Below are 25852 nucleotides of genomic sequence, written 5' to 3'. Positions count from 1 at the left end.
CGCTGAGCTGCGGCAGCTTTATCCACGGGAGCCAAAACCGCCGACATTTCAGAACGAAGCTCCGCTCGGCTTCCCTGCGAGATTTCCCCTCAGAGGGAGCGCGACCGACGGTTTCCCTGCGAGATTTCCCCTCAGAGGGAGCGCGACCGACGGTTTCCCTGCGAGATTTCCCCTCAGAGGGAGCGCGGCCGACCGACGGTTTCCCTGCGAGATTTCCCCTCAGAGGGAGCGAGATTTCCCCTCAGAGGGAGCGCGACCGGCGGTTTCCCTGCGAGATTTCCCCTCAGAGGGAGCGAGATTTCCCCTCAGAGGGAGCGCGACCGACGGAAACCGGAGAGGCGTTTCTCCTGCCGGCGTGCCGCGCTCACAGGCGACCGCGCGTCGGCCGACTCCGCCCCCGCGGGACGCTCAACCCGCTCGCCCACGGCGCCGCCCGTATCGAGTTACCCAGGGGGGGGGCTCCACGGCTGCGCTCTTTCGCTTAACCTCTCGCCCCCCACGCCCGCGCCCGAAACGGGACGGGTGTGCGGTGCGGGTGCGGGTGCGCGGTGTGCGGGACCGTTCGGGGTTCGCGGGCGCGCGGCCAGGCCGGGGGTTCTAGAACGGGACGGCAACAAATCTAAACGACAAAAAAAAAAAAACACATAAACCGCTGGCGGAATCCCGCTTCAAGGACCGACCTTCTGAAAAGAACACACACGGGGGGGGGGGATCAGAAACAAGATCAGCGCTCGTCTCTTTTCTTTCCCAGAATGCACAGAGTCGCGTGACCGCGTCGCCCCCCCCGCCCCCCCGGCGGCGCGCGACTGCGCGGGTTTGCGAAAGGAGCCGCGAGCGCGGCGGCGTGAAACCGAACGCCAGCGGCTAGCAGCTGATGAGTGCGGAATTCACTACCCGCCGAAATTAAACACACAAACAAACCGTCCACATCCCAGCCTTACCGTTACAGGGGCAGGAAAAACAAGGTTTTGGGTGAGCGTTCTCAAAATGCACTAGCATTACTTAAACCTCTCCAATGCCCTCCATAATGTCACTGGACATCAGTAATGACGTCCATAGAAATCTCTGCATCAAAAAAAAAAAAAAAAAAAAACTATGTTCCAAAAGACTAGTGAATCCTGCAAGATCATCCATCTTGGTTAAAATGTATTTTACACACACACACACTCACTGTAGGAGGGTTTAGTGCGTTCACTCTACTCATCTTCGACCACCTTTAGCAGCAAGTTCAGTACTTAATATATCCAGCCAAACAGCCTCGATGAACAAAAAAAAAAAAAAAATGGATTGGCCCAGGTTTGCATTGGAATTGGCATCGCTAACATTAAGCCCAGTACTCTGCAACATGTGTTTCCAAGGTACAGATTACAAGTGTAAGGTCTACTCGTCACAATCATTAGCTGCAGTTAGTTATACGACAGAAGATGCTGAATTTATACAACTATGTCCACTGTGTATGGCGATGAAACCCTCGCTTAAAAAAAAAAAAGTTAAAAAAAGAAATGTGGGGAAAATAAGTAAATTGGTTATTTTAAAGAACTTTGAAAGAGTAAACGTTGAAGCATAAACGAGCGACTGTGAGGAATTTCTGCCGGCTTTGGGGAATGAGTGTGCGGGAGGAGAGAGCTGAATATGAATGGGTACGTAGCAGTGAGAGAGGCCAGCTAACAGTGCCCACCTGTCCACCTGGCCCAGGTATCTACATGCGAATGCGTGGTTTAAGTCCTGCAGTTTAATCATACCACAGAAACTGCATGTAACGTATCAGGCAGGACAGTCAGCAGATGGACAGATGTGAGAAAATTATGTCTATTTAAATTTTTGAATTTACAAGACGTTTAAAAAAAAGTGTTAAAACACCGATCGACGTCTCTCCGCATCACCCCATTAAATTTGATAACTAAACCTCGTCTCTGCCAATTTAAACTTAAATGCTACACGTCTACCAAACAAAAAACGACTTCCCTCAGTTGTACGTGAATTGTGGCTAGCTTCGCTCGCTAACGAGAGCCAATCACAGCGCAGCACAGTGGAGACACGCCTGGTGTCAAAATCATCTCTATTAAAAGCTAAAAGAGCGCAGCTGCTTCTTATTCCAGAGCACAGGGCCGGGTAGAGCCATGGCCCCCTCTGGGGCCCGGCGATAACCATCACCCTGCTGAATGACATCACCTCACTGGCTGTGTGGCCTGTGCACGCAGCGTTCTCCTCAAACCGATCATTCGAAATATTATAAAAAATATTTTTTTTTTCTTTTTTTTTTTTTTTGATTGCTTTAAGTTATTTTTTTTTTTCCAGGATATAGATACCTATTAAAGAGATATAATGAAAAAAGCAGACACTTTTGCAGAAACATAAAATGAAATAATAATCTTTAAAAATAAAAAAAAAGTTAATTCTCCCAAACACTTGTTACATTAGGGGAGTTCAGACATTCCTGTAGACTGAAAAAAAAGACTGTTTACACCTTTAAATGGTTCATTCAGCAATGACACCTTTAAATGGTTCATTCAGCAATGACACCCTTTTTCGTAAAATCACCATGTTTCTTGGTTCAACAACAGATGTTTTAAACAAAATATCTTGGCACTACCTACAATTGATGTAACTGACATTAGGTCAAAATATGTGCATATGTATATGTATACATAAACACACACGCGCGCACACACACACACACACACACCCACACGCACACACACAGTGACTTCCTCTCTTGTTTAGGAAAACAACTCAAAACATTAACCAGAACTCATGATAGTTTAAATGTTTGTGTTCTCTTTCCACACAACGACGGGTGAGCTCATTATCGTCAGCTGATCAACAGCACCAATCGGGTTACTCTACCCTCTGAGCTCCCTGTTTCCGATTGGCCGCTCGGAATGGCGGGAATGCGCAGTCACAATGGCGGCTGGGGCAAACGTAGTGTCCGCACTGTACAGGGCAGTCTGGAGTAGTGGTTTTAAACATCAGGGTCCGAGCGAAAAAAACAAAATCCACTTTTGCGTCTGGCTCAAACTGGCCTGAAACGGCCCCCTGTGAGGGGGGGGTTTGGTGGGGGTGGGGTGGGGGCGGGGTGAGGCTCATGGTCATCTGGCCAAGCAGGTAGCCATGGTTTACAATGCCCTCTCCATCTGAGGGGGGGGGGGCAGGCAAAAACAGAGAGAGGGGAGGGAGATGATGTATGTAGGTGTCAGTCTTGTTCCTCGTTTAAGAAATAATAACAAAAGAAAAAGAAAAAAAGTAATTTTTTTTGTGTGTGAAAATGCAAAGAGCAAATACGGGCAGCTGGACTTCTTTAGTGAAGCTCCCAAAGAGGTGAAAACTCATTGGAACTCAAGAGGGGACAGAACAGGGGGAGAGGGGGGAAGGGTTTCTCTGTAACACCAGAGGTTTTCCAGGCTTGGCAGGCGGTTGATGTGTCTGGGACACGCATGCGCACGCACACACATACGCTCACACACACACACACGCGCACACACACAATGGCTGGACAGACGAGGGGTGCCTCAGGCTGGAGAGAGAGACCCAGCGCGCGTTTCTCCATCCTCACGCCAACGCGGGCGGACAGACGAATGAGGGGAGGAGGGAGGGAGGGAGGGAGGGAGGGAGGGAGAGAAAACGAAAGATAAGGAGAAAGACGAAGCGAGTGAGACGAGCGGACAGACGGAGGCGGAGCTCAGGCGTGCTGCGCGGTCAGCTCCTGGCCAATGAAGCGTCGCAGACGCTCCAGGTATTGGCTGTACAGTTCGATGTCGTTGTGCCCCGCCCCCTCCACCCACAGGGGCTCCACGGCCTTGGGGCAGCGCTCGAACAGGGCCAGTCCGTGAGAGAAATCGATCACCTCGTCCTCCGTCCCGTGGATGATCAGCACGGGCGACGTGATCTTGGAGACCTTCTCAATGCTGGGAGAGAGAGAGAGAGAGAGGGGGAGGGAGGGAGAGAGGGGGAGGGAGGGCAGAGAGAGAGAGGGGGAGGGGAAGCGAGAGAGAGCGAGGGAGGGGGAAAGAGAGGGAGAAAGAGAGGGAGGGGGAGGGAGGGGAAGTGAGAGAGAAAGAGAGGGACAATGAGGGAGGGAGTGAGTGAGAGGGAGGGGAAGTGAGAGAGAAAGAGAGGGAGAGAATGAAGGAGAGCAAGAGAGGAGTGAGGGAAAGAGGGAGATAAGGGGAGAAAGAAGGATGAAGACACGGGATAAAGGGGCAGAGGGAGAGCAAGAAAAACAGAGGGAAGGAAAGTGAAAGAAGGAAAGTGAGAGAGAAAAAAACAGGGAGGGAGGGATAGACAAAGAGAGAAGTCTACAGTCAGGAATGGTGTGCATGACTAATCGCGGCACTGGTCTGATTTATTAGCCATTGGTCAAAGTAGACCTGACCAACTGCCAAAAAGGACAGTCTTTGAGCGCACAAGGCCCTGTCACGTACAGTTTATAATAGCAAAAGTCATTCAGTAACTTCACCAGCGCTTTATGCCTCTAGCCTCTGTTATTACAACAGCCCTTCAGCTTTAATTACCCCGAGAGTCCCAGCACAGTAAATATCCAGCGCACTTAAATAAAAAAAGAGCCCAGCTCAAAAAATCATTTTTGCTCAGTTTAACGGCGAGGCAAACGGCTTCTGGAGTCACCGGGCCTCCCGGGCGTACGAAAACAAAACGAAAATGAAAACCGCTGGGTCTCTCCGAGTCGCGGCGCGGCGCGGCGAATGGCGGCGTTTGTTAGGACGGAGTGTAGCACAGTGGGTAAGGAACTGGGCTTGTAACCGAAAGGTTGCCGGTTCGATTCCCGGGTAGGACACTGCCGTTGTACCCTTGAGCAAGGTACTTAACCTGCATTGCTCCAGTATATATCCAGCTGTATAAATGGATACAATGTAAAATGCTATGTAAAAAGTTGTGTAAGTCGCTCTGGATAAGAGCGTCTGCTAAATGCCTGTAATGTAATGTTTGTGGCAATAAGGCCGCGTCTGGCACGCGGCGATCCGGGCGGAACCACTCCAGGCGCGCGCCCTGCTCTGCAAGCTCAGAAGGTCAAAAAAAAAAGAAAAAAGAAAGCGCAGTTTATACAAAGTCTCCGGATTTGATTTCCCCCCGTCGATTCCCGTCTGAGCCTCGGTGGAGAGAGACCAAAAGTCCGAGGTAGGCGAGCGGCGCATAATCAATACTCCACATAATGCCCACTGACGCAGGCTGAGACTGAAACAAGCCCGTATTTTAAAATCCTCTCAGATCAGGTATCCCCTGTCCATATTCTGACCTTACCCATTATACGAATGAATGGCAAAACTGACCGCAATAATTCATTCATTCATTCATTCATTCATTCGTTCAATGAACAGAGAGGAGGGCTCGGCCTATTCACAGATCCTGGGGAACACCCTGATATGGAAACCCTTACGGGAAGGACAGGAGCGGGAAGGGTTCCGGATGCTTCTGTGCACAACGCTGACCAACACGACCTGCCAACCGACAGAAGGCAGAACCGCTTCCATTGATGTCTGGACCCCTACCGAACACATACCGGATCGCTTTTTGAGCGCCGTTCTTCTTGAACGGACCCATACCGAATTCTTTTGTAACAGCATTCTTTCGGAATGGGCACACACACCGAATACTATTCGAATGCTGATGAAAAAATAACTGCTACTAATTTTTTTTTAAAGCGAAAGAGCAGGAAGGCAACAGAAGCAACAGGGACGCTCACTAGGGGAAGGCGTCGAAGCAGTAGGTCTTCTTGGTGTCCGGTACGGTGTGTGTGTGTGTGTACATATGTGTGTGTGTGTGTGTGCATGTGTATGTGTATGTGCGTGTGCATGCTTGTGTGTATGTGTGTGCGCGTGTGTGTATGTGTGTGTGTGTACTCATTTTGGAAAGGCGTCGAAGCAGTAGGTCTTCTTGGCATCGGGTACGGTGTGTGTGTATGTGTGCGTGTGTGTGCGTGTGTCTGCGTGCGTGTGTGTGTACTCACTTGGGAAAGGCGTTGAAGCAGTAGGTCTTCCTGGTGTCGGGGTTAGGGTTAGGGTTGTGTGTGTGTGTGTGTGTGTGAGTGTGTGAGTGAGTGTGTGTGTGTGTGTGTGTGTGTGTGTGTGTGTGTGCGCACTCACTTGGGAAAGGCGTCGAAGCAGTAGGTCTTCTTGGTGTCGGGGTTAGGGTTGTGTGTGTGTGCGTGTGTGTGTGTGTGTGTGTGCGCGCGCGTGTGCGTGTGTGTGTACTCACTTGGGAAAGGCGTCGAAGCAGTAGGTCTTCTTGGTGTCGGGGAAGGCCACCCTCATGCCGGAGGTGAGCGGGGAGTGCAGCACCACGGCGGCGCACTCGTACCGCGACGCCAGGTCCACCGTGGGCACGGTGCCGATGCTCTGCCCGTACAGGATGATGTTCTCCGGGCTGATGCCGTACCTGCGTCGCCGGGGAGAGAGCGGGCAGCCGTCAGCGGCAGACGGGCGGCAGCTGGGGACGGGCCAGGGCATGCAAGCCATCTGCGCCGCAGAGAGTCTGAGGCGCTCTTAATTAAGCTCGGCAGGAGCGCTCTGTCTGTGTGTGTGTGTGTTTCTGTGTGTGTGTGTGTCTGCTATCCCTGTGAGTTCTGAAATACAACACCCCCTCCTAACCCCCACTTCCCCCCCCCCCACCCCTTCCCTGGGATTAAGTCTACAGATTTGACTTCATTTCAGGAGCATTTACATTTAAGTTGATGCTCTAAATCAATTTATACTGCAGGTTATTTACTGAGGCTGTTCAGCCTGAGTACACTGCTCAAGTGTACAATGGCAGTGCCCCGCCTCGGATTCAAACTCGCAACGTTTGAGTAACAAGCCCAGTATCCTAGCAACTATACTACGCTGTCTCAAACTGCCTCTAGCTCTACTGGAGTTTGCTTACATACACTTTAGTTGCTTTGGCTAAAAGCAGCTGCCAAATTTCTTAACTGTGAACCGCTGCCGTGTTATGGGTCTGGAAACTCCAGCAGTCAAGAGGCTAAGTACCTGGTGTGAGTGTCTGGAGGGTCGGGAGAGTATCTGGGGCTGCACAGATGAGGGGAGTGCGGTGCACAGGTGGGGACTGCGCAGGTGTGAGGTTGGCCAGGTGGGGTGTGCACAGGTGAGGGGGTGCGCAGGACAGGGGTCGCAGATGGGGGCTGTGCGCAGGTGGGGGGTGCGCAGCTGTGAGGTGGGGGGGGGGTGTGCAGGTGGGGTGGGGGTGCGCAGGCCTGAGGTGGCCAGGTGGGGCGGTGGGCAGGTGTGAGGTGGCAGGTGAGGTGAGGTGGAGGGGGCACAGGTGTGAGGTGGCCAGGTGGAGGGGGGTGGAGGGTGCAGGTGTGGGGGGGCGCAGGCGAGGGGGTGCAGCAGTACCGTGTGCGCAGCGCCTGCCACGCAGCGTCGATGTCGGCGTACAGGTTCTTCTCGGACGGCTTGCCCGTGCTGACCCCGTAGCCCGAGTAGTCGTAGGAGAAGATGTTGCAGTTGATGCGCGTGCCCAGGCCGATGTAGAAGCTGCTCATCTGACCCAGGTCCACCGCGTTACCGTGAGAGAACAGCACAGTGTACCTGAGCAGGGGCGCAGAGGGAGGGAGGGAGGACCGGTTAGCCGAACCGCAGGCCGAGTCCAGCCTTCAGTGAACCTCTGCATCTCAGGACTGGACAGGCGCATTCCCACTCTGTCGAGTCTTAAAGCGCTACACAAGTCACTCACAGTGTCACATGACACCAGGGTTAGATGTTGGATTCAACCAATGCTGAGGCTGATCGAGTTAAAATAAATAAGGTAAAAGGTGACGTACGTATACCTTGTTTCTTTCATTTTTTCTCTGCACCCTGGCTTCCTATTCTCTCCCATACTTTGGTCAAATACATGTTTGAAATGTCTGAACTCTTAAGAAAGCATTCACATTGAAAACACTTTGTGAGGTCTATGAATTTTCAACAGAACGTGTTACCAACCACACCTTACAAATCACACAAAACATGAACAAAAACAACAAAATCATTTTGGGAATATTTGTGAATACACCCTTTTTAAATTGCCAGCAGTGTTTGCCAATTTTACAGGTGTCTCTGGGGTTTGAACGCATGAAAAAGTATTTGAGCCTCAGGCTCAGTCACGAACCTGGCAGCGGGAGCACAGCGGATGTACATGCAGGCGACTCGGTTTCCACGGCTGGAGCGCGTAAGGAAGACCTCGGAGCCCTCCAGCTCTCTCTGGGAGTACTGGAACTCGGCGCGTTCCGTCAGGTGGAGCTTCCATCGGCTCTCGCCGCTGGTACCGCCGCCCCCGCCCGCCGCTCCTCCTCCACCGCCGCGGGATCGAAGGCCTGACGCGCTCACTCCGCTGGCCACCGACCCGGCCTCCAGGTCCGGGAGAAGAGCGTACGTCGGCTCAGGAGGCAGAAAAGCCAGTTTGGCAGCAATGCGACTGGGGCACGGGGGACAGCAGAACAGGCAGCATAGCTCACTGATAGGCAGACCGTTCATCTTTCACTGGAAAAGGAGGAGAAAGACGGGTGTTAATGGCATGGCAGGTATGGGTTGAACATTCCGAGTTTTGCGTTGGCGGGGGAATACCTCATTAAATAACGTGAACCCCTGCATCAAAATATGAAACAACCGAACTACCCACGTAGACCATAGATCGCCTCTTAAATCTATAGCTATATTTATAAGGCTGGGGATTTAGAGATGAAGTCCCTTCATTCTTTTTCCACAAATGAGGGTAGTTAGTATTCAAGTCGTTTGCGTGTAACGCTAACAGTCAAGTTAAGAACAGCTTGAACAAATTATACACAACCCACACAAGGAAGTAACCATGTAAACCTTCAACTGCACGCACACAAACCACATATCCTCGTTTACTCAGACAGATGCAGTACCAACACACAGGCCTGAACATACCAACACATTGTTATTCAAATATCCGGATGAGTGTATTTGCAGACCATGAAATACACAGCAACCCTCCCTAAGTAAACGAAAGGGATCGCACGAAGCTGACACTCACTACCAAACGTTAGCTCGCCTAGCTAGCTTACAGTGTTACCTAGCCCAAGTGACGAAATACACATAGGCAGGGCGCTAAAATATGAATACAATCACACAAACAGATTAGGTACATTTGTAAACTCGATAATGCATTTTACATAATCTAATGATTCTTTTAGAAAGTAGCCCGCTAGCTAGCATTACCATGACAGCCAACTCTAAACAATAAGGCTGAATAAACACATACAATCTAGGGCTAGATAGGCTAAGTGAAATACTTAGGCAAAATACCAGCAATAAATAAGCGAGTTAGTCAGTAGAGACTAGCTGTTTTTAAATATGAACTTTCGGAAATTCTGAAATAAAAATATTTTTTATAGGGACATACAGTTCTGACTATCAAATTCAAATTCACGTCTGCCAGCATTGGGAGAGGAAGACTGACTTGTATAAGAAAAAACAGTGAAATAACTTGATGCTACACATTCATTAAATTGAAATAGCTACTCCTACATAGCAAACCAAATGGATACTGTAGGCATCGTTAATAACGAAACAAGATTAACAAGAGCCACGGTTATTTTATCAACATTACAACATTGTAATTTACCTCATCCTACGCAATATAGCCAGGTTAATATGGTAGTTAACGAGCAAATTTGCTCAACTCAATCTATCATAAGATCACCGTGAATGCGGGTAAGTACTGAGCCGGTCGGTCAGTGCAACATACAGTCAGTGGTGAATTGATGTTTGCTGGCGGAACCAGCAGGCTACAATTAGCTGGCTAACAAAATTACAACACTCAGCGTCTAACGCTAGCTAAATAGCAAGATAGACAGTGTCCTATCTAGCAAAACTATGATTCTGAAAAGAAACCTGTGGCAGCAAAACAAGAACGCGAGCAATTACATCATTACGAGCATGAAGACGTCTGTGAAAAATGAGAACAAGTCGTTCCTACTAACCAGGGAATCTTTACACACCACCACCTGAGACCTCTGGCTATCGGTTAGCAATATAGTAAAAACACTGATTCTTCAGGAAAAATAAATTCGGTTCCCGACAAGGCAAAACATTCTGTCGGAAGCTATAATAAGACAGATGTCCCGAATGTCCACCTCGCTTATCTACAACCGTAGCTAGCTTGTCAATACTACCGATTAACCACTTATTAGATGGCAAATTGTACAATATTTCCCCCCCGTCCTGTCCTACCTCAGCCGGAAGTCATGGAGACAGGACGTGACGGCGGAAGCTCAGTTTAGATTCCAATGTTACGCGCACGAATCGCCGCATGAAGCAACAGTCCTCCAACCACAGAACGGTGCCTTCAATGCATTACTGCAGTTCATGTAGTTTAATATCGCCTGTAGTTGTGAAAGTAAACACTTCACGAGTATCATAAACTCACAGAAAAATTTCTTCTTCCATTAGCTATAGACTTCACAGAAATGTAAATACATAAGCAGTAATCTGAGAAATAGGGGCAGCGCCAACCTGCATTATCAAATACTGCATTTGTGATGTAAAAGGTTTTGTTGATATATAGTCTATATAAGAATAAGTGGCTCCTAACGTTAGTACATACTAACACACAACACATGGTTCTATATCCTGAGACGTTTTAGGGGATAGCCCTCTTATTCTACTTAAGAGAAGCCAGGAGCAAAGGAAAATAACTTAAATAAACATTATTTAGACAAAACTGAAAATCATCACTTAGAATAAGAAATTAAAGCAGAACAGTTTCTGATTACACCACAGTGAACAGCCATAAAAAAAATAAAATTTGTTCCATGCACTTTGTCCCTGATAAGGAACAATTCAGATTGCGATAGGCCATATTCCTGCAGAATATTGCACTGTTTATCTGGACAGTATCATCATTCCAAATACTGTTAGCAATAAAATCTTCTCAGTTTAATTGATTTTCCACATTAAAAGCTCATTTTCCAAGTGTTCACTGGCTTGCGGTCACAATTGTAATTTTACATGACATATGGTTGCTCCTTTTCTCTGTACACACAAAGCTATTATCTTTATTTTTGTTTCACATACACTTGGTCACAGCAGAATATGGAATAAGGAAACACAGTAGAGATGCACCCAACGTCTCCAGTACAATGGAAGAATGAAGACAGCGCCAGCAGTAAAAATGAATATGTATCGGGACCACATGGAGTAACAAGAATGCTATTTTCCACCACCCTGCAAGATGCTCCTCCATCAAGGATGAAATGAATTGGCTATGACAATAGAGGACTAAATTAGTTTTATTGGTCATTCATTAATCTAGCCATTTATTGATGACTTAGCATTGCAACACCAAAAGGCTGAGACACAGAGTTAAAGGCACATGTGGCTTTAAATAGCTCACTTCACAGTGCAGCTCATCTTCTTAGTTGGCAGCTCACGTACCAGGTTAAATATAAACAGACTCATTACAAATGGGAACATGATTAATTTTCCCTTAACTGTAAACCTATTTTCCAACAGCCAGTACAATATTATTTAACAGTTGGCTCAGAGTTTTGGCAGTTTTTCTTGCTGATGACTTCACAGCTGAGAACCGAGAGGCGATTTTATTTCCAAGCGGGTATGAAATGGCGGAACCTTCGTGCGTATAGGCCTTACAAAATTCTCCAAAACAAGGCACTGTCTGCACTCTTCAGTAATAAAATCTCATGCTGAGACACGGACAGATCAGCAAAGATTTACAAGCTCCAGAGAGAAGCGGCTTGTGATTCACAACACAAAGACACAGCTGCAACAGCCGACAACAACAGAATACCAGGGAGGGTTTCTATTAAATCTCACTATTTTCTTCACTTTATTCATACAGGGGGAAAGCATGGTGCATTACAGATAGAGATGGGATCACTGCCAAGGATAGTGGCACTATCAAACCTGAGGCCGGACTATCGGGTTCATACAAGGGTTGAGATTTGGTGGCCAAGCGGTCTCACCCCATGTCTTTTTGCTTTTAAATTCTGTGGCAGCTCTTTGAAAAGCTGCAGCTGAAGAGGGGGAGTGGGAACAAGATAGAGGGGGACAGAGGAAAGACGACGAGTGACATTCCTTTGGTTTCAGAGACTTCCTGCAGGAAGTCCAGGGAACAGAATGTCAGAGGGCCCAGGGGCAGCTCCCACAGAAGCCTCTGCGGATCACCTGATTTCCCTTTCAAATCATTCCATTCCATTATTACATCACAGCTCTCCAGTAGGCCAAGAGAACCAGTCAGCAAAGTGACATCACAGAGGGAAATGCAGCACCACTACCATATTCAGAGAAAACTGTGTCTTGCCAACGGTGATGGGAACGACGCAATTTCCAGCCAGCACCATCATGCTGTTATAGAAAAACATGTCAGAAAACATATTTTAGCCTTGGGGTAAGGGCTGAAATAAGTTAAATGTTTCAAGTGATCCCGAGAACAGTAAGAGGCATTGTACTATTCTGGACTGGTACAGTCTTTTCACAGAAGGCAAGCAGATGTTTGTATCAGGTGTTATTTGGCTGGAGATGGCCATGTGATGTTGGTGCAGCTGCAGGAAAACCGCTTCTCAACTACAGGGCTGCAAAACCACAAGAAAAAAATGTAAGTCCCACATCCCTTTCCATCCATTCTAGAGAAGTGTCCTACAGTCGTCATTTCCAGACAACACCGCTACATGGCTGCACACTGCAATTACTTCAGTAACCCACACATATTGGACATAAAAATAATATACCAGACAAGGTTTAAATTTAAAATAAACTTTGTGATTTTATTGTTTTATTCTTACACACCATACAATCCTAAAGTTTAAAAAGAAAGAATGAAAAGATGCCTACAATCGTCTCTCTGGGAGGCTGTATGTCTGAGAGACTGACGTGTCAGAGGACCAGAATGCACTGGGCTTCAGCTCCCTGTGCCTCCCCGCCCTCACCTCCCCTCCCCTCCCCTCCCCCACCCACCCTCACATAATAGCTCATAACATGAACAGAACAGTCACTTGTCTGTTGATGCGTCACACTATAAGAAAAAAAAAAAACAAAAACGTCACCCATTCCATCCACAATTCATTTTTTCAGCACCGTAAACTCTTAGTTAATGATGAAGTGAGTAACCGTGAGACACCTGCCCCCCCCCCACACATAAGTAACATATGGTAATTCATTACTAAGCACATGAAAGACGTAGTTATGACAAGCTGAGCACGATGAGTACGCCAACTGCAGCATCAACAATTTGTGCTAAAGGAGGCAATCAGGTTACAAGTTCAAATTCTTTTCAAAACAAACGTTTTTTTTTTCTTTCTTGTCATGATACGGGAGGCACAATCGAGCCACATACAGAGGTGTTTCCCCCCTTCCTCCCCCACCCCCCCTCCCCAACTATGCACACCTGTGTGAACGCTCGTATACAAGTTCAGACATTTCCGTGAGCCTTCCGGCCACTGTCCAAAGATGTGCAGACAATGTGAACGACTGGACAGGAACAGTGTGGCCAAGCACTCTGACAAGCAGCTTAGTTCTAATGACAGACGGACCCCCCCGACATCGATCCAACCGGCACGTTTTTTTAAATGTTCCAACAGCCGAGGGCACCTCCATCCCGCTCTTGACCCGCAGTGCATCAGCACGGACTCAAAGCAGGCTTTGTGGGTGCCCCCCCTGTAACCAACCGCTTCTCCCGTAAATAGTAATAACACAGGCTCGGGAACACCCACAGGAGCTCAGGTAGCAGGAACACAAGAACTTCGGTGTGACTTCAGGGGGGGCTGCTTTGGAGAGTGCCGCCCCCCCCCCCCCCTCACGAGCAGCTGTTTCCTGTGGCCGAGTCCCGGAGGAACGGGCGGCCCCCGACACCGGCCGGCACGTTCCCCAGCGGGAGGCCGCCTGGCTTTGCTCACATCATTTCAGCCAATGGGATTGTCAGGGTTGATTAGACCTCACTTGAACTGCAACACAGACCCGGGGGGAGGGGGAATCTATTGGTCAGTTTTATTCCTCGTTTTTTTTTTACTTAACTCGAAAGGGTAACCTGATTGGACAGACCTTCCAGTTTCTTGATCGCTGAAAAGCTCTCTGCACATTTAAGGTGTCGTGTCCAAGCTGCACTTCAGACACCCCTCAATTTTCCTCCTTAAAACAGGAGTTCCACTGTAGGATATTTCGCCCTGCAGTATTTATAGCAGTTGGGTGCTTTCATGTCACATCTAGATAACATGCTACAGTGCTTATTACAGGCACTGCAGTCTCTCAAGCTCAGATTATTTAAAACTGTAAAACAATGCAAAAAACAAAAAAAATGAAGGTAGCCAACCTCATGCTCACGGTAAAATGAAATCCTCAATCTTACCCATCTTAGAATCAGGAAACGTGCAGCCTAACTTCAGCATACAGAGACAATGGGCAAAGTCGTTCAAAACAGCACTTCAGTAAGACCTCAACTGGACATGCCACCAAGGACATTTCCCATTACTCAGATCTAGCACCATCTCAGTTACCCGTTTGTCTACGAGGGTCGTGGTGCTTCTGTTTGTTTTAATTAGCCCTGTTTTAATTGTTCTATAGCTTCAGCTGAGGGAGGTTTTGATTTCTTTTTTGTTTTTTTAAGAGAATTTTGGTCACTACAGGGTTTGATATGTGTAAGATGCATTACCACCATAACCATAGCAACAGCACCCCCACCCCCATTGATACAATGATATGACAGAACAAAGAAGGCTTCAGCTTCTGCTGTGGTTCAGTGGAATGTGGATTTTTGATGGCTCCAAGTGGAAAGTTTGGTCACCTTCGAGAGAAGACAGACGAGAACATGCCCGAGGTGAACCCCTCACATGAAAACACCAGACACTGCAGACAAACATGTGACCATTAAACCCAACCTCGGGGCCCTGCCACAGGAACCAGTGCGAGTTAGTTTTTTTACAAGCTCACATAAATCAAGGGTCCAACTTGACAGCTGAGCCAATGAAACAGAGGAAGGGGAGGGGGGGGAGGGGGTGCACAGAAGGAACAGTGACGTGACCCAGTCAGGCGCAGGACGTCAGCGACATTACACCCCTCGGGGGTGTAATTACACTCCAGACCTTTGACAGAGCCCACCCTAGCTCCAGGACGCGAGCACTGACCGTTCGCGAAATAGAAGAAGGTGCTAAACCAAGGACCAGCATGCTCTTTTGTTGTGGAGACACTCAGCACTGCATGGGCAACATAACGAAACACTGTTCCAACACGCAATAAATACTTCCGTACCCCCTTCGCTTTACCGTGCGTTACCTCGCGACGTTCTACATGTAGAAGGACAGTGAATGAACTGTAATCCAAAGGGTATTTACATCGTACAGCACAGTCTTGTTAATTTGGGCATCGGTGGGTTCCAGGAATCCATGCTTTTGCTTCACGGTGATCTGGCGGGACAGGGACAGTGCAGTTCCAGTAAAAAAAATTTAAAAATCTAAATTAAAAGGAGGAGGCCAACCTGGGAGTGGTTCTGCACAGCACACAGATCACGTGTCGCTACGCGGCAGGAACGCCGGACGTCTGAACCGCGGATCGACTGGAGCGAAGCCACGGCGAACGACCCCCCGCTTCGCCAGGAATGATTTAACGTACAATCAGAGGAAGAGGTTTCCGGCCATGAAGAGGCCTGTGACCTTTGACCTCCCCCCCCGCCCCCCCCCCCCCGCTGGGTGCTCTCTCATCAGCACCCTTCGTTGGTTTGCTGGTGATTTAGGGACCGGGGGAGGGGGGCAGACAAACGATTCCAACCTTCTGCAGCTCGGCTGTTTACAAGTCAATTTCCACGGAAGCCGCACCACATGCAGGGAGAATATCAAACAGGTACGCAGAGCTCCGTGTCCATTTAAAACCTAAGGAAGTATCTTCAGTACCTTACCGAACAAACTTGAGTGACGGCTGCTAAAACAACTGCGTTTGTGCTGCGAAGGTGAGGCGTGAAATTAGTTGTGCTTGGGACTGAAATCACTGGACAGTGGAAGGGGCTCTCCGTTAAAACTCAACCCCACGCCTGCATGTACTCACAGGAACCCATCACATATTGGAATTTGTATTTTTTTTCTTTTCGAAAGCCGGTTACATAATCAAAGAAGGAAATGCTTAAACACAAATCGAAAAGGTGTACAAACATCATGACTTGCTGACATGCGGCCAAACCTCCATTCAAACCAACCAATGATAATTTTTTTTTTTTTTAAAAGGAAAAAAAAAAAAAAAACAATAAATAAATATAATGCAATCACACAATTCAAGCTAACTACAATATATTAATATAGATCTTCCATGTGTCATACGCCCATTAAAAGGGCAAGTCTGGTCATAAATTGGAATTGGTGTTTTATGATGTCAAGTATTTACATTCATGACTCGTTATTCTGAATGGTGCTTCATAACGGTTCGGGCTGGTGCCTGGTCCTGCAGCACACGACGATTAGCTGGCCTAACCACCAGCCTAACTCTTCACAGGAGCGATCAAACATGCAGGAATCACCTGTCAATCACAGCCACGTTCTCCGCTAAAGACTCCCTGATCAAAAAATAAAAAGCTTTATAAAAATAAAACAAAACCAAGGGAGAAATAGAGGTCCACTAATGCCCGCGCCTGAACCCTACGTGCCCAAGACGGACCTGAAGGGATGCCATTAAAATTCTAACACTGAGCAGGTCCGAGTAGCACTTTATTTGACCCCTAGGTCTGTCCTAGTTTCCTTTTAGCTTGATTTTCGTGGTCTTAGCATTTTCACCATTTCAGAACAGCGAAACGGTTACCGTGCATGAACTGCACACAGACAGCAGCCCAACAAGCTCTTCCAGCCCATTTTGGCAGCTACAGAATCAAAGAGCCATCCGTGTAAAAAGCTTTCCCCCCCCCCCCCCCCCAAAGAGGCTTCTCTGTCTCTGAGGCACAGAGGACGTTTCTAGACTTTAAAAAAACTACGCAGTACAGAATTGTCAACTGTGCAAAACGGAATACTTGACACTGACCCCAAAACAAAAATTTCAATTTTTGACCAGATTTCCCCTTCAAAACAAAAGAAAACTTAAAAAAAAAAAAAAAAAAAACACGGCTCAATCACACAAGTTTCTCAATCCCCTCAAATATCAGATTCATGCACCCAACATTAGTAATGATAAAAGTCAACATATCAAAGAGACATTTCCTTGTAAATGCAGATTGGGGGCTAGACATTTGCCATTCAGGCAAAATGAAATAAAATAAAAAATAAGAATAAAAATAACAACTTTAGGAAAGCCTGAATGTGACAATTAAAGTAGGTCGACGTGAATAACTCTGCAGTAGGTGACACAACCCATGTGGTTTTATACACTGCAAATGTGTAGTTTCCCTTGTCACTCAAACAGTTTAAACCCCCAAAATCATACTCAGGGAATGTAAAAATAAAAACATACCTTGTTTGAAGGAAAAAAAAAAAAATGTGGGAAAAAAGAAAAAGTTTCTAAAATGACAAAAGTGAATTTAAATGCCCAAAATATCAAACCCAGCTCTGCCCCTCCTTTCATATCAGTCCACACACATTGTCACTCGCACATCTGCTCAATCATTCGAGGAGAGAAGGGGGCGGGGCTATTTAAGGGAGGGGGGACTGGGAGGGGCCGTATTGACTTGACCACACCCCCAGCTCTCCCTCCTCTACAATGAACAACTGGGGGAAAAAAAGTGTCATTTCATCAGTTACTGCTCCCCACCACTGTTGATCCAAACTCCCTCATCAGAATGGATTCTGATGACGCTGGTCCCTCCTCCCTCCCCCTGACCCCCCGCCCCCACCCCCCCTCACAATTTCTGGATCTTTTCGGCCACCACGACGGGGTTCTCCTTGCGTATGCGGGCGGCCGCGGCCCCCCGGTAGTCATAGGGACAGTCATGTTTGTCCGAGTAGCGATGTATGGCGCAGAACAGGTTGCCGCAGCGACAGTCAAAGCCTGGAAACAAGGAGACAAGAGTCAGACTGAGGCTGGCGTTTGTGGCCTTTCTCCATGACAACTTAACCCTCTTTGAATAAGCAGGTTCTTTTTTGGAATCTCTTTTCAAAATTCTAAGTCAGTGTTCTAGAACTCCGCTGCTTTCAGTTGCCAGTGGTGATTGTGACATCAGCAATAGAATGTTGATCACCGATCACATGCCTGTGATCTCACACCGCAAAGGGTTAACAAACGTACCAAAGCGGTTCCGATGCGTCCAGAGCTCCAGCAAAGTAAAAAAAAAAAAAAAACACACACAGAAATTTGCATCACAAGGACAGAGGAGCAGAGGGGATTTAATCTCGTTGGAAAAAAAGAAAAGAAAAAAAAGAAAAGAAAAGATAAGGACAGAGAAAAACGCAGACGGCAGCGCCCGAGCCGGCTCGGACCGACGCGTTCCACGCCGCTCACTCGACACGGCGCTCCGGGGCGCAGCTATCTCCGCAGCGCTCCCCACAAAACCCCCCCCCCTCCCACCACAGGCAGGCACTCCAGAGACGCCGCGGTCCTTCAGACCGAACGCAGGCACTGCGCGAGCCCGGCACACGAGGTTAACCCGCAATCAAGCGCTCAATTAAATGAAGGACATTTCGCACCACTGCCTTCTATATACAAATAAATTACCCATCACGCCCACACACTACGAACGGAACATTCTGAGAAATGAAATATCCCAAAAAAAATGACTGAACAGGGGCGTGTTTAAAATGTTTTTTAAAAAACGACCTGGCTTCCTGCACTGGCAGTTTTATGATTACGAGCTGAGATTAACACACGTTTCGGGTAGAACAGCAGGGCAAAGCACTCACTCAGAGAGTTTTATATTTAAAAAAACACTTCAATTAAAAAGGTTTAATTTCAGACGGAAGAACAATTAAAGCGGCCATTTTCACATCACATCTGGCACGCTGGACTGCCAGTCTACCCAGAGCATCACCCACGAGCGAGAGATCGGAAATCTGTTTGGTTTAGTTTCGTCCAGGACAATTAGCGAGGTGCTTTTCACTGCCATAACCAAAATTTTATAAAAATTTTAAAAGCACCTCGCTCAGGATCATGCTGTTCCTTTAACACCTAATATCGGTCAGAGACAGTCGGCCCGTTTGAATAGGCTGATTACCCGGCCGAAGGATGGGACAGCGAAAAACTCTCAGAAGGTAAATGCAGCCAAGATCTTGCCTTGTACGTACGCGTCCCTCAGCAAGCAACACGCATTTTACAAGCCCATCCAGACTTCTTAATGATAGCACCAAAAAAACCCCCCAAAAAAGAAACACTACGAAGAGGGCCGGGAGTGACTAACGACAGAATTGCAGATTTCATATTTTTCTTCAGGAGAAAAAAAAACACGTTTTTATTTTATTTTTATTTTTTTGGAACAGCAGCCACAACGCAGTCGCTGGGGAAATTAACAACGAAAGCACGGGGGACCAGGAGCCAGGGAGCCTGCAGTCATCGAGCGCTGGATTATTATTCACGCGGGAGTAACGCAGCCCTCCCCGCAGATCTGTAATAAATTACAGGCAGGCTTACACATCTAATACACTGCCACCTGAAGTAGAGAGAGAGAGAGCGGAATGACTTCCTGCCAAGACCCAACTCCGTCTCTGCGAGGCTGGTTTTTTTATTCATTCAGTTTTGATAAAAGCAATAAGTATTCATATCCCCGGTGCGAACAGAGGCAGAATTTCCAAAGGAAAGTTACACAAATTAGCCCCTTCCCCTGTCCCCCCCGCCCCCACCAAAGGCAGCTTGCGCTCTCATTGGCTGTTTTCGGTTCTCACCCGTGAGGCCCACTTTTTTCCGGCAGGTAAAGCAGCGGTTCTTCTTCTTGCTCTTGTCCGGGGTCTGGTCCCCGTCCGAGGAGGGCTGGGGGGCTTCCAGGGCCAGCCCTGTGGGGTGAAGAGAAAGAGTTACTACCAGGGGGGTCTTTCACCAATCACCAGTCAGCCGGATAGCTGTGCCTCGAGTAAAACCCGGAACAGCTGTATTTATTTCAGTCCACGTTCCAGATTCGGGAGGGTTCCGGGTTTTACTCTGTGCCGTTACCCAGCTTATTCATTAATCCTGCTTTGTGAAACAGGACCCCGGGCTCGTTCCGAATCCCGTCTTTTTGTTATGAGAAAAAGCACCGCGGAATACACCGTTTCTGAGATTAGAGACACGGCGCTCATTCCCTTTTAGAACGACACGTGTAAGCTCTTAAAAGCCAAAGCGCATGTAAACTGGGTCTAAGCGGAGACTCCCCCGTAGGGTGTAGCTTCAACGCGCGACCGGTAATCCCGTCCGTGCCCGACGGACGCTAAGCTGTTCGCTCCAGGCACGTTCAGCACCAAGACAAACGCGAAACCGAGACGGACAAACACATCCAGGGGCGACATAGCTCAGGAGGTAAGACCGATTGTCTGGCAGTCGGAGGGTTGCCGGTTCAAACCCCGCCCTGGGCATGTCGAAGTGTCCTTGAGCAAGACACCTAACCCCTAACCCCTAACTGCTCTGGCGAATGAGAGGCATCAATTGTAAAGCGCTTTGGATAAAAGCGCTATATAAATGCAGTCCATTTACCATTTACATCCAAGCTGGAGTACTGAATATAACAAAGCTCCACGCAAAGAAAATCCAACAGAATGTCGATAGCCAACTCAAGCGTCAAGTGGGTCATGTTCTGAAGAAATCTCCAGCATCACCTACGCTGTCAATAAATATGGTAAAAAATATGGTGAACATGATACATTTAATATCTAAATATATTTATATCTGATTATATTAAGTACTGCCCCCCCCCCCCCCCCCCCCCCCCCCCCATCACATAAGGAAGCTGGATTTGAGCATGACACAAGACAAACAGCTAATTTTCCCTGGTTTGCATAAACAGTTGGTGCAATAAGCCAGCTTGCTTTCGCATAAACATGACTCCTGCTGCCCTCCACCCCCCCCCCCCCCAAAAAAAGGAATAACTCTGTTTTAAACCACCCTCTCATTCATCTACGCAGGCGTACTTAAACAGCACAGGTGGACCTGAGCAAGCTAATCCAACTGAGAGCATCTGAATAGACACGCCAAGTCGCCAACCTGTCGTAGACTTAGCAAGAGCTTGACCTGCCTCACTAACACTTTCCCTGGGAGAAAAAGACTTAGGGCCCTATTTATAAGGATGCTAACGCCGTTGGCAGGCTACAGCGCAGAGCAAAGAAAGGCACGTCCAAATGCAATGCTTTATTTTAACAGGGCTAATGCACATGGCACCAAGGAATTCCTCCAATGGAGATTACAGCAGCTGTTCAATACTGTAAACTCCAATACCCTTTGCCTTCAAATGAAATGAAAGTGTAAGGTAAGAAAGTAAAGGAATTAATTGGCAAAAAAAAAAAAGCTTTTCTCCTCACAGGACAGTCTCCGCTTTTCTCGTCGTAAGAAACGAAGGTAGAAAACAAGTAGACGACAAAACGTGAAATTTGGCGGGACCAAACGCTTCCCCGGAGACACGGCGGATCAGGAGGAACGCGGCTCTCTCTCACCTGTAGATTTGGAAGTCCCCTCCTCTTCCTCCTCCGCTCGGTCCGAGTCGGTGGTCCCGCTGTCCTGGGACAGGCTCATGGCTATCATCTGCTGGGTGACTGGGCTGGGAGAACTACAAGCCGGGAATCAGGTAATCAGCAGGGTTCCCACCGTTTTGGGGAGACATTATTTTCCAGGACATTTTGATTGGTTTGTAATACTGGGGGGGGGGTGTTGCAATCGCAGACCAGAGCATCTGTAGTTTTGGCCAAAAAGGTTACACTAAAAAAAAAAAAAACATTTTCCAGGACAACTAATTATTTTCCAGGGGATTTAAGCCATTTACTCATTTTATATGACTGGAAAATTGCATTTCAAAAAAAAATCCAGGTTTTCCAGGACACGTGGGAGCCCTGCATTAAGTATTTACGTTAAACACTGTTACACTTATGGCCTTTAAGAGAGGCTCTAACGCAGAACGGCTCACACAGATTACACTTCCATTATGTAGTATCAATTTATCCAGCAGGATATTTACTGCAGAACTGGATTCCTGAGAAGTTCTTCGCTCAAGAGCTCAACGGCAGTGCTCCAGTTGGGAATCTAACTAGCAAACAGAAGGTGGCAGGGTAGTATAATGGGTAAGGAACTGGCCTTGTAACACAAAGGTTTGTTTCCCAGGTAGAACACTGCCATTGTACCCCTGTGGAAGGCACTGAACCAGCTGTACAAATGGATAAAAATAAACGCCATTGTAATGTAAACGTACCGCAACCTCTTAGTTACACGCACTGTTTGTCATGGACCAGCTGCATCCAATGTTCAACTTAAAGAAGATCACCTCCAGAACAATACTGAGCATCATCAGCAGGGTCAATGTAAATCTCGCTTTTTCTTTTTTTCCCCCCTCCAACTGTCTCAAGTATCAGGGATGCAATTCTTCCTGCTAATTCGTGAATTACGGACTTTCCGAACACCGAATATCACAGCCAGATTCAGACTCAGACACGACCTCGGATGTGTCACTAGCACACACAAAGAGCTCATGCACCCTCACGGAAGGAGGGCAACGTTTAGCGATAAAGCTGAGCAGCGGGGGCCCCGGAGACGCGCAGAGTTAACAAGGCCTGATGTTCACCACAGAAGGTCAACGCCCCATACCTGGACTTCCTTTCCTCGGATTTGGTGAATCCATCCGTGCTGGGGTCGGGTGCGGTCTCCACGGAAACACCAGCCGCTGCCGGGGACACCGCGGGAGCTGCCGCGACTGCCGGGAACAAACACTGAGGTGTTACCGAAGGCAAAAACCGCAAAAAGTACAAAAACAAATTATGTACTTTTATGTGCACATGAATGCACAGTCATGCATGCAAATTGCACTTGAGCGGTGATTTATTACAGCTAAAGCCTCGAACAACTAGCTTAACAAGTTCCAGGAATCCACATCTGTCGTCGGCTGGTAGATAAAAATGTTTACTTCTCTGTCCCGCTCCAAGCATGCCCCCCACCCCCACCCCCAACCAACCCACCAGGTCACCGCTCCCCTACCTACCTGGGGGGCTGGCACGACCCCCTCCCTTTTGTCTCTGAAGGTGCTCCTTGTAGCAGACTGAGCACATGCCGTTGGTGCGCGGGTTACCGTAGAAACCACAGCCCGTGGCGCACAGCATTGGCACCTGTGTCTGGTTTGTTTCCTGAGCCATACTCGCAGACAGGGAAGGGCAGAGAGGTGAGGGAGGACAGTCCTGAAAACAGGGGATCATATTTTAGTGAATGCCACAAAAAAAGACTCAATCAACATGGCTTTACAGCTTCAAACAACCAACGGGAGCTGCTGCTTATAATTTAGTTAATGTTACTCCACCGAGTTACTTGTTTTGCCTTTGCGGTCCTTTGTTTCTAGTTCACAAGTTTTTCGTCGGTAACTGACCAATCAAGGTAAGCTACCTTTTTACATTGCGGAAGCGAGCCAACCCTGGCGAGGGGCGGGACTTACTGCACTCGATAATCAGCTAACATAGCAACACATCTTATAAGACAAAGCGGTACTGCAGTCTGAGGTCTCTCGGGGTCTGTCAAACCAGCTGACTAACAAATGTACGTGTGTGTCCGAGGAAGCGTATATTGAATACCCATAATAACCAATTAAGGGAATGAAGTAGAGCCAGGAAACATCAACTCGCTACACAAACGAACAACACAAGCCAACACCACCCCCCACCCTCCACAATTCTGCCCTTCCTCCTAGACACCCAACTAGCAACCAACTGATGAATTTGAGCTATTCGCTATCTAATCTATAACTGACTAGAAATGGTAGCTTGCTAGCCAGTAGAACCCGAAGAACACAAGTCTAATCATCCAACTTCCTCTCTAAATAGCTCTGTTAGGTTATTTTGGTAGTCTACCAATTACTATTATGAAGTCAGCTAGCGGAAGCTCGCCGTATCTACTAGTCTGCCTTTCATAAATCTTGTTCATAAATATTTTAACGTTAAGACTAGTCTACCGAACTAATATTAACTTGGCTAACACTGACAAGCTTACTAACTATACCTAGCTAGCTGACAGGCAGCCTGCGATAAGTATAGCTATTGTTTGCAAGCTGGGACAATCAACCACGACGACTGTCTGTTCGCCAAGTTTGGTAACGTACAACTAGCCATAAACAATAAACATAATGTGTAGTTAGCCAATAATACATCCACCTCTAGATAGGCAACGTTCACACACAGTAGGTACTGCACATTTGTATACATACGGGAAAAACTGCTTCTTGAGATTGGCATCACATCAGAGGCAAACAAATAACGTTACACAGCTAGCTAGCTGAAGCTATTTCCTAGGTCAACTTAAACACATCTTCAGACTTATGTAGCCAACTAGTTAGCAAGCGAACTAGCAACCGTATTATTATTTTTTAGCTGGTTTGATAAAATTAGGTAGTTATACTAGCCTCGTTGTGAAAATATACTAAGATTAGTTGGGTAGCTAGTCTATTGTTTTCAGCCGAGTTAAGTTAGCTAAAGATAGCTAACAAGCTTACGATCTGGCTAGCTAGCAGTTAAGATACGGAAACATGGCGGTAGACTAGAGAAGATATGCAGAGACTATTGTTTTTGGCAGAAGAGAGTTTTTCCATATCCTCAAAAACAGAGTCAGAGGTTTTACATCCTATCTACAGTACCTGTTATCGCTAGAGCCGAGGCTGTCGTCGACCTTGATCTTCAGCAGAATACGTTAATGTTAGCTAAATGTTAGCTATATAGCTAGCTACGGCTAATCTGCCCCCGGTTCTGTGCGCGGCCTCCCCCAGCCCCAGACCCAAGTAGTCATTCCAAACAACGAGCCGTGACGTCAGCAGTTGGGTTATATGCGCTATTGTTCACAGCAACTGTAACGGGAAAACCGGACGGGTGTAGGACGCAGAGCCCGACCCCCCGACCCCCCAAAAAAAAAAAAAAATTTGATTAACTGGTACACGTCAGTCCCCGGAATGAACACAATTTTTCCATCCCCAAAATGTGAAAGAAAAGAAAAAGGTTGACACAGGTATGCCAGACCAGATAGCCTACAGGCACCGTGGACAAAAGTTACCAAACTCAACAGTACAGTAACCCAACAGATTTCCTATGCAGACAGCGTGTAATCATAATTTAGTAATTAGCTAATCCTGACGAGGTGAGATGTAAGGTGTGTGTAAAATGGTTTCACCGAACCGATGTCACTTAATATTCAATTAAGTTGTATTGTGGGGTGGGGTGGTGTTTCTGCACGCAGAAAGTTAAAAGGTTTCGTGGCTTTTCTATTTGTTTCAGTTGCCGAGATAAACTAAAAAACGTGGCATTGGAGGCTACCAAACAGTTTAGGCTCTGTAGCAACAATATATGTATTAATTGTATAATTGTACAATAATTTGATAAATTCCTCAATTTGCTCTTAATCTATATTTTTTCCTTTTTTGCAAACAACATAAAACAGTTCTACGTCAACCATTTCATTATATATTCTGCCTACTTTATTATTTATTTCTCCCTACCTGTATTACCTGTGTGATGCCTCTTCAACATTCAGTAAATGTTTCCCCTCCCCACAATCGCCCCCTAGAGGTCAAGTATTGCTACTGTAATTTGGCGCGAAGACCATTTTTGGTTGGACCGCAACAGCGGAGTGTCTGTGACTGAGTGATGAAGTTACACCATTGGTCGGCCGGATCACGTGTTAGGTCCAGCCATATACTAGGTTTTAACCTGGTCTTTTTTTACTGACAGATCCACTCTAGTTACATGCCAGTTTGTTGCAAACTTGCACGTCCTTTCCCGAGCTCATGCTGCTTGAGAATAGAAATATTTGCTCTAGCAAGCTGCATTTGCACCTTCTTCAATATCACGTGC

The 25852-nt window shown here is 47.3% G+C and overlaps 2 protein-coding genes across 7 annotated transcripts; both read right to left on the bottom strand.

Annotated features, from left to right (window-relative positions):
* Positions 1 to 1522: 1522 nt before the first annotated feature.
* abhd17ab (abhydrolase domain containing 17A, depalmitoylase b) lies at positions 1523 to 10311 on the bottom strand. Of its 4 annotated transcripts, none has more exons than XM_064330411.1 (5): positions 10185 to 10311; positions 8098 to 8468; positions 7344 to 7538; positions 6211 to 6390; positions 1523 to 3905 (listed from the first exon to the last, which is right to left on the bottom strand). In XM_064330411.1, exons 2-5 carry the CDS (start codon positions 8460 to 8462, stop codon positions 3680 to 3682), a joined length of 966 nt encoding a protein of 321 aa, XP_064186481.1. In that variant the 5' UTR covers positions 8463 to 8468; positions 10185 to 10311; the 3' UTR covers positions 1523 to 3679. The 4 variants fall into 4 exon arrangements, with proteins under 4 accessions (XP_064186481.1, XP_064186480.1, XP_064186482.1 ...); XM_064330410.1 differs by lacking the exon at positions 10185 to 10311 and adding an exon at positions 9935 to 10178; XM_064330412.1 differs by lacking the exon at positions 10185 to 10311 and adding an exon at positions 9577 to 9751.
* A 2398-nt stretch (positions 10312 to 12709) lies between these two features.
* Positions 12710 to 24818, bottom strand: zgc:77486 (uncharacterized protein LOC405808 homolog). Of its 3 annotated transcripts, none has more exons than XM_064330407.1 (7): positions 24646 to 24818; positions 23011 to 23203; positions 22620 to 22725; positions 21479 to 21591; positions 19745 to 19852; positions 17777 to 17921; positions 12710 to 13912 (listed from the first exon to the last, which is right to left on the bottom strand). In XM_064330407.1, exons 2-7 carry the CDS (start codon positions 23159 to 23161, stop codon positions 13897 to 13899), a joined length of 639 nt encoding a protein of 212 aa, XP_064186477.1. In that variant the 5' UTR covers positions 23162 to 23203; positions 24646 to 24818; the 3' UTR covers positions 12710 to 13896. The 3 variants fall into 3 exon arrangements, with proteins under 3 accessions (XP_064186477.1, XP_064186478.1, XP_064186479.1); XM_064330408.1 differs by lacking the exon at positions 24646 to 24818 and adding an exon at positions 24220 to 24542; XM_064330409.1 differs by lacking the exon at positions 12710 to 13912 and having other exon boundaries at positions 17773 to 17921.
* Positions 24819 to 25852: the final 1034 nt, after the last annotated feature.

Source organism: Anguilla rostrata, chromosome 4 (assembly GCF_018555375.3).
Source record: "Anguilla rostrata isolate EN2019 chromosome 4, ASM1855537v3, whole genome shotgun sequence".
Taxonomy (NCBI): Eukaryota; Metazoa; Chordata; class Actinopteri; order Anguilliformes; family Anguillidae; genus Anguilla; species Anguilla rostrata.
The sequence above is the reverse complement of the archived record's forward strand: the minus strand, read 5'-3'. Positions and strand labels throughout refer to the sequence as shown.

What these genes read in the sequence shown, in the direction of transcription:
- abhd17ab (XM_064330411.1), bottom strand. Translation starts at nt 8,462, where the DNA reads ATGAACGGTCTGCCTATCAGTGAGCTATGCTGCCTGTTCTGCTGTCCC. An exon ending in CGCTGTGCTCCCGCTGCCAG is followed by an intron (nt 7,539 to 8,097) that starts GTTCGTGACTGA and finishes GCCCCTGCTCAG; the next exon opens with GTACACTGTGCTGTTCTCTC. An exon ending in TGGCAGGCGCTGCGCACACG is followed by an intron (nt 6,391 to 7,343) that starts GTACTGCTGCAC and finishes CCGGCGACGCAG; the next exon opens with GTACGGCATCAGCCCGGAGA.
- zgc:77486 (XM_064330407.1), bottom strand. Translation starts at nt 23,161, where the DNA reads ATGGCTCAGGAAACAAACCAGACACAGGTGCCAATGCTGTGCGCCACG. An exon ending in TCCGAGGAAAGGAAGTCCAG is followed by an intron (nt 21,592 to 22,619) that starts GTATGGGGCGTT and finishes CCCGGCTTGTAG; the next exon opens with TTCTCCCAGCCCAGTCACCC. An exon ending in GGGGACTTCCAAATCTACAG is followed by an intron (nt 19,853 to 21,478) that starts GTGAGAGAGAGC and finishes TTCACCCCACAG; the next exon opens with GGCTGGCCCTGGAAGCCCCC.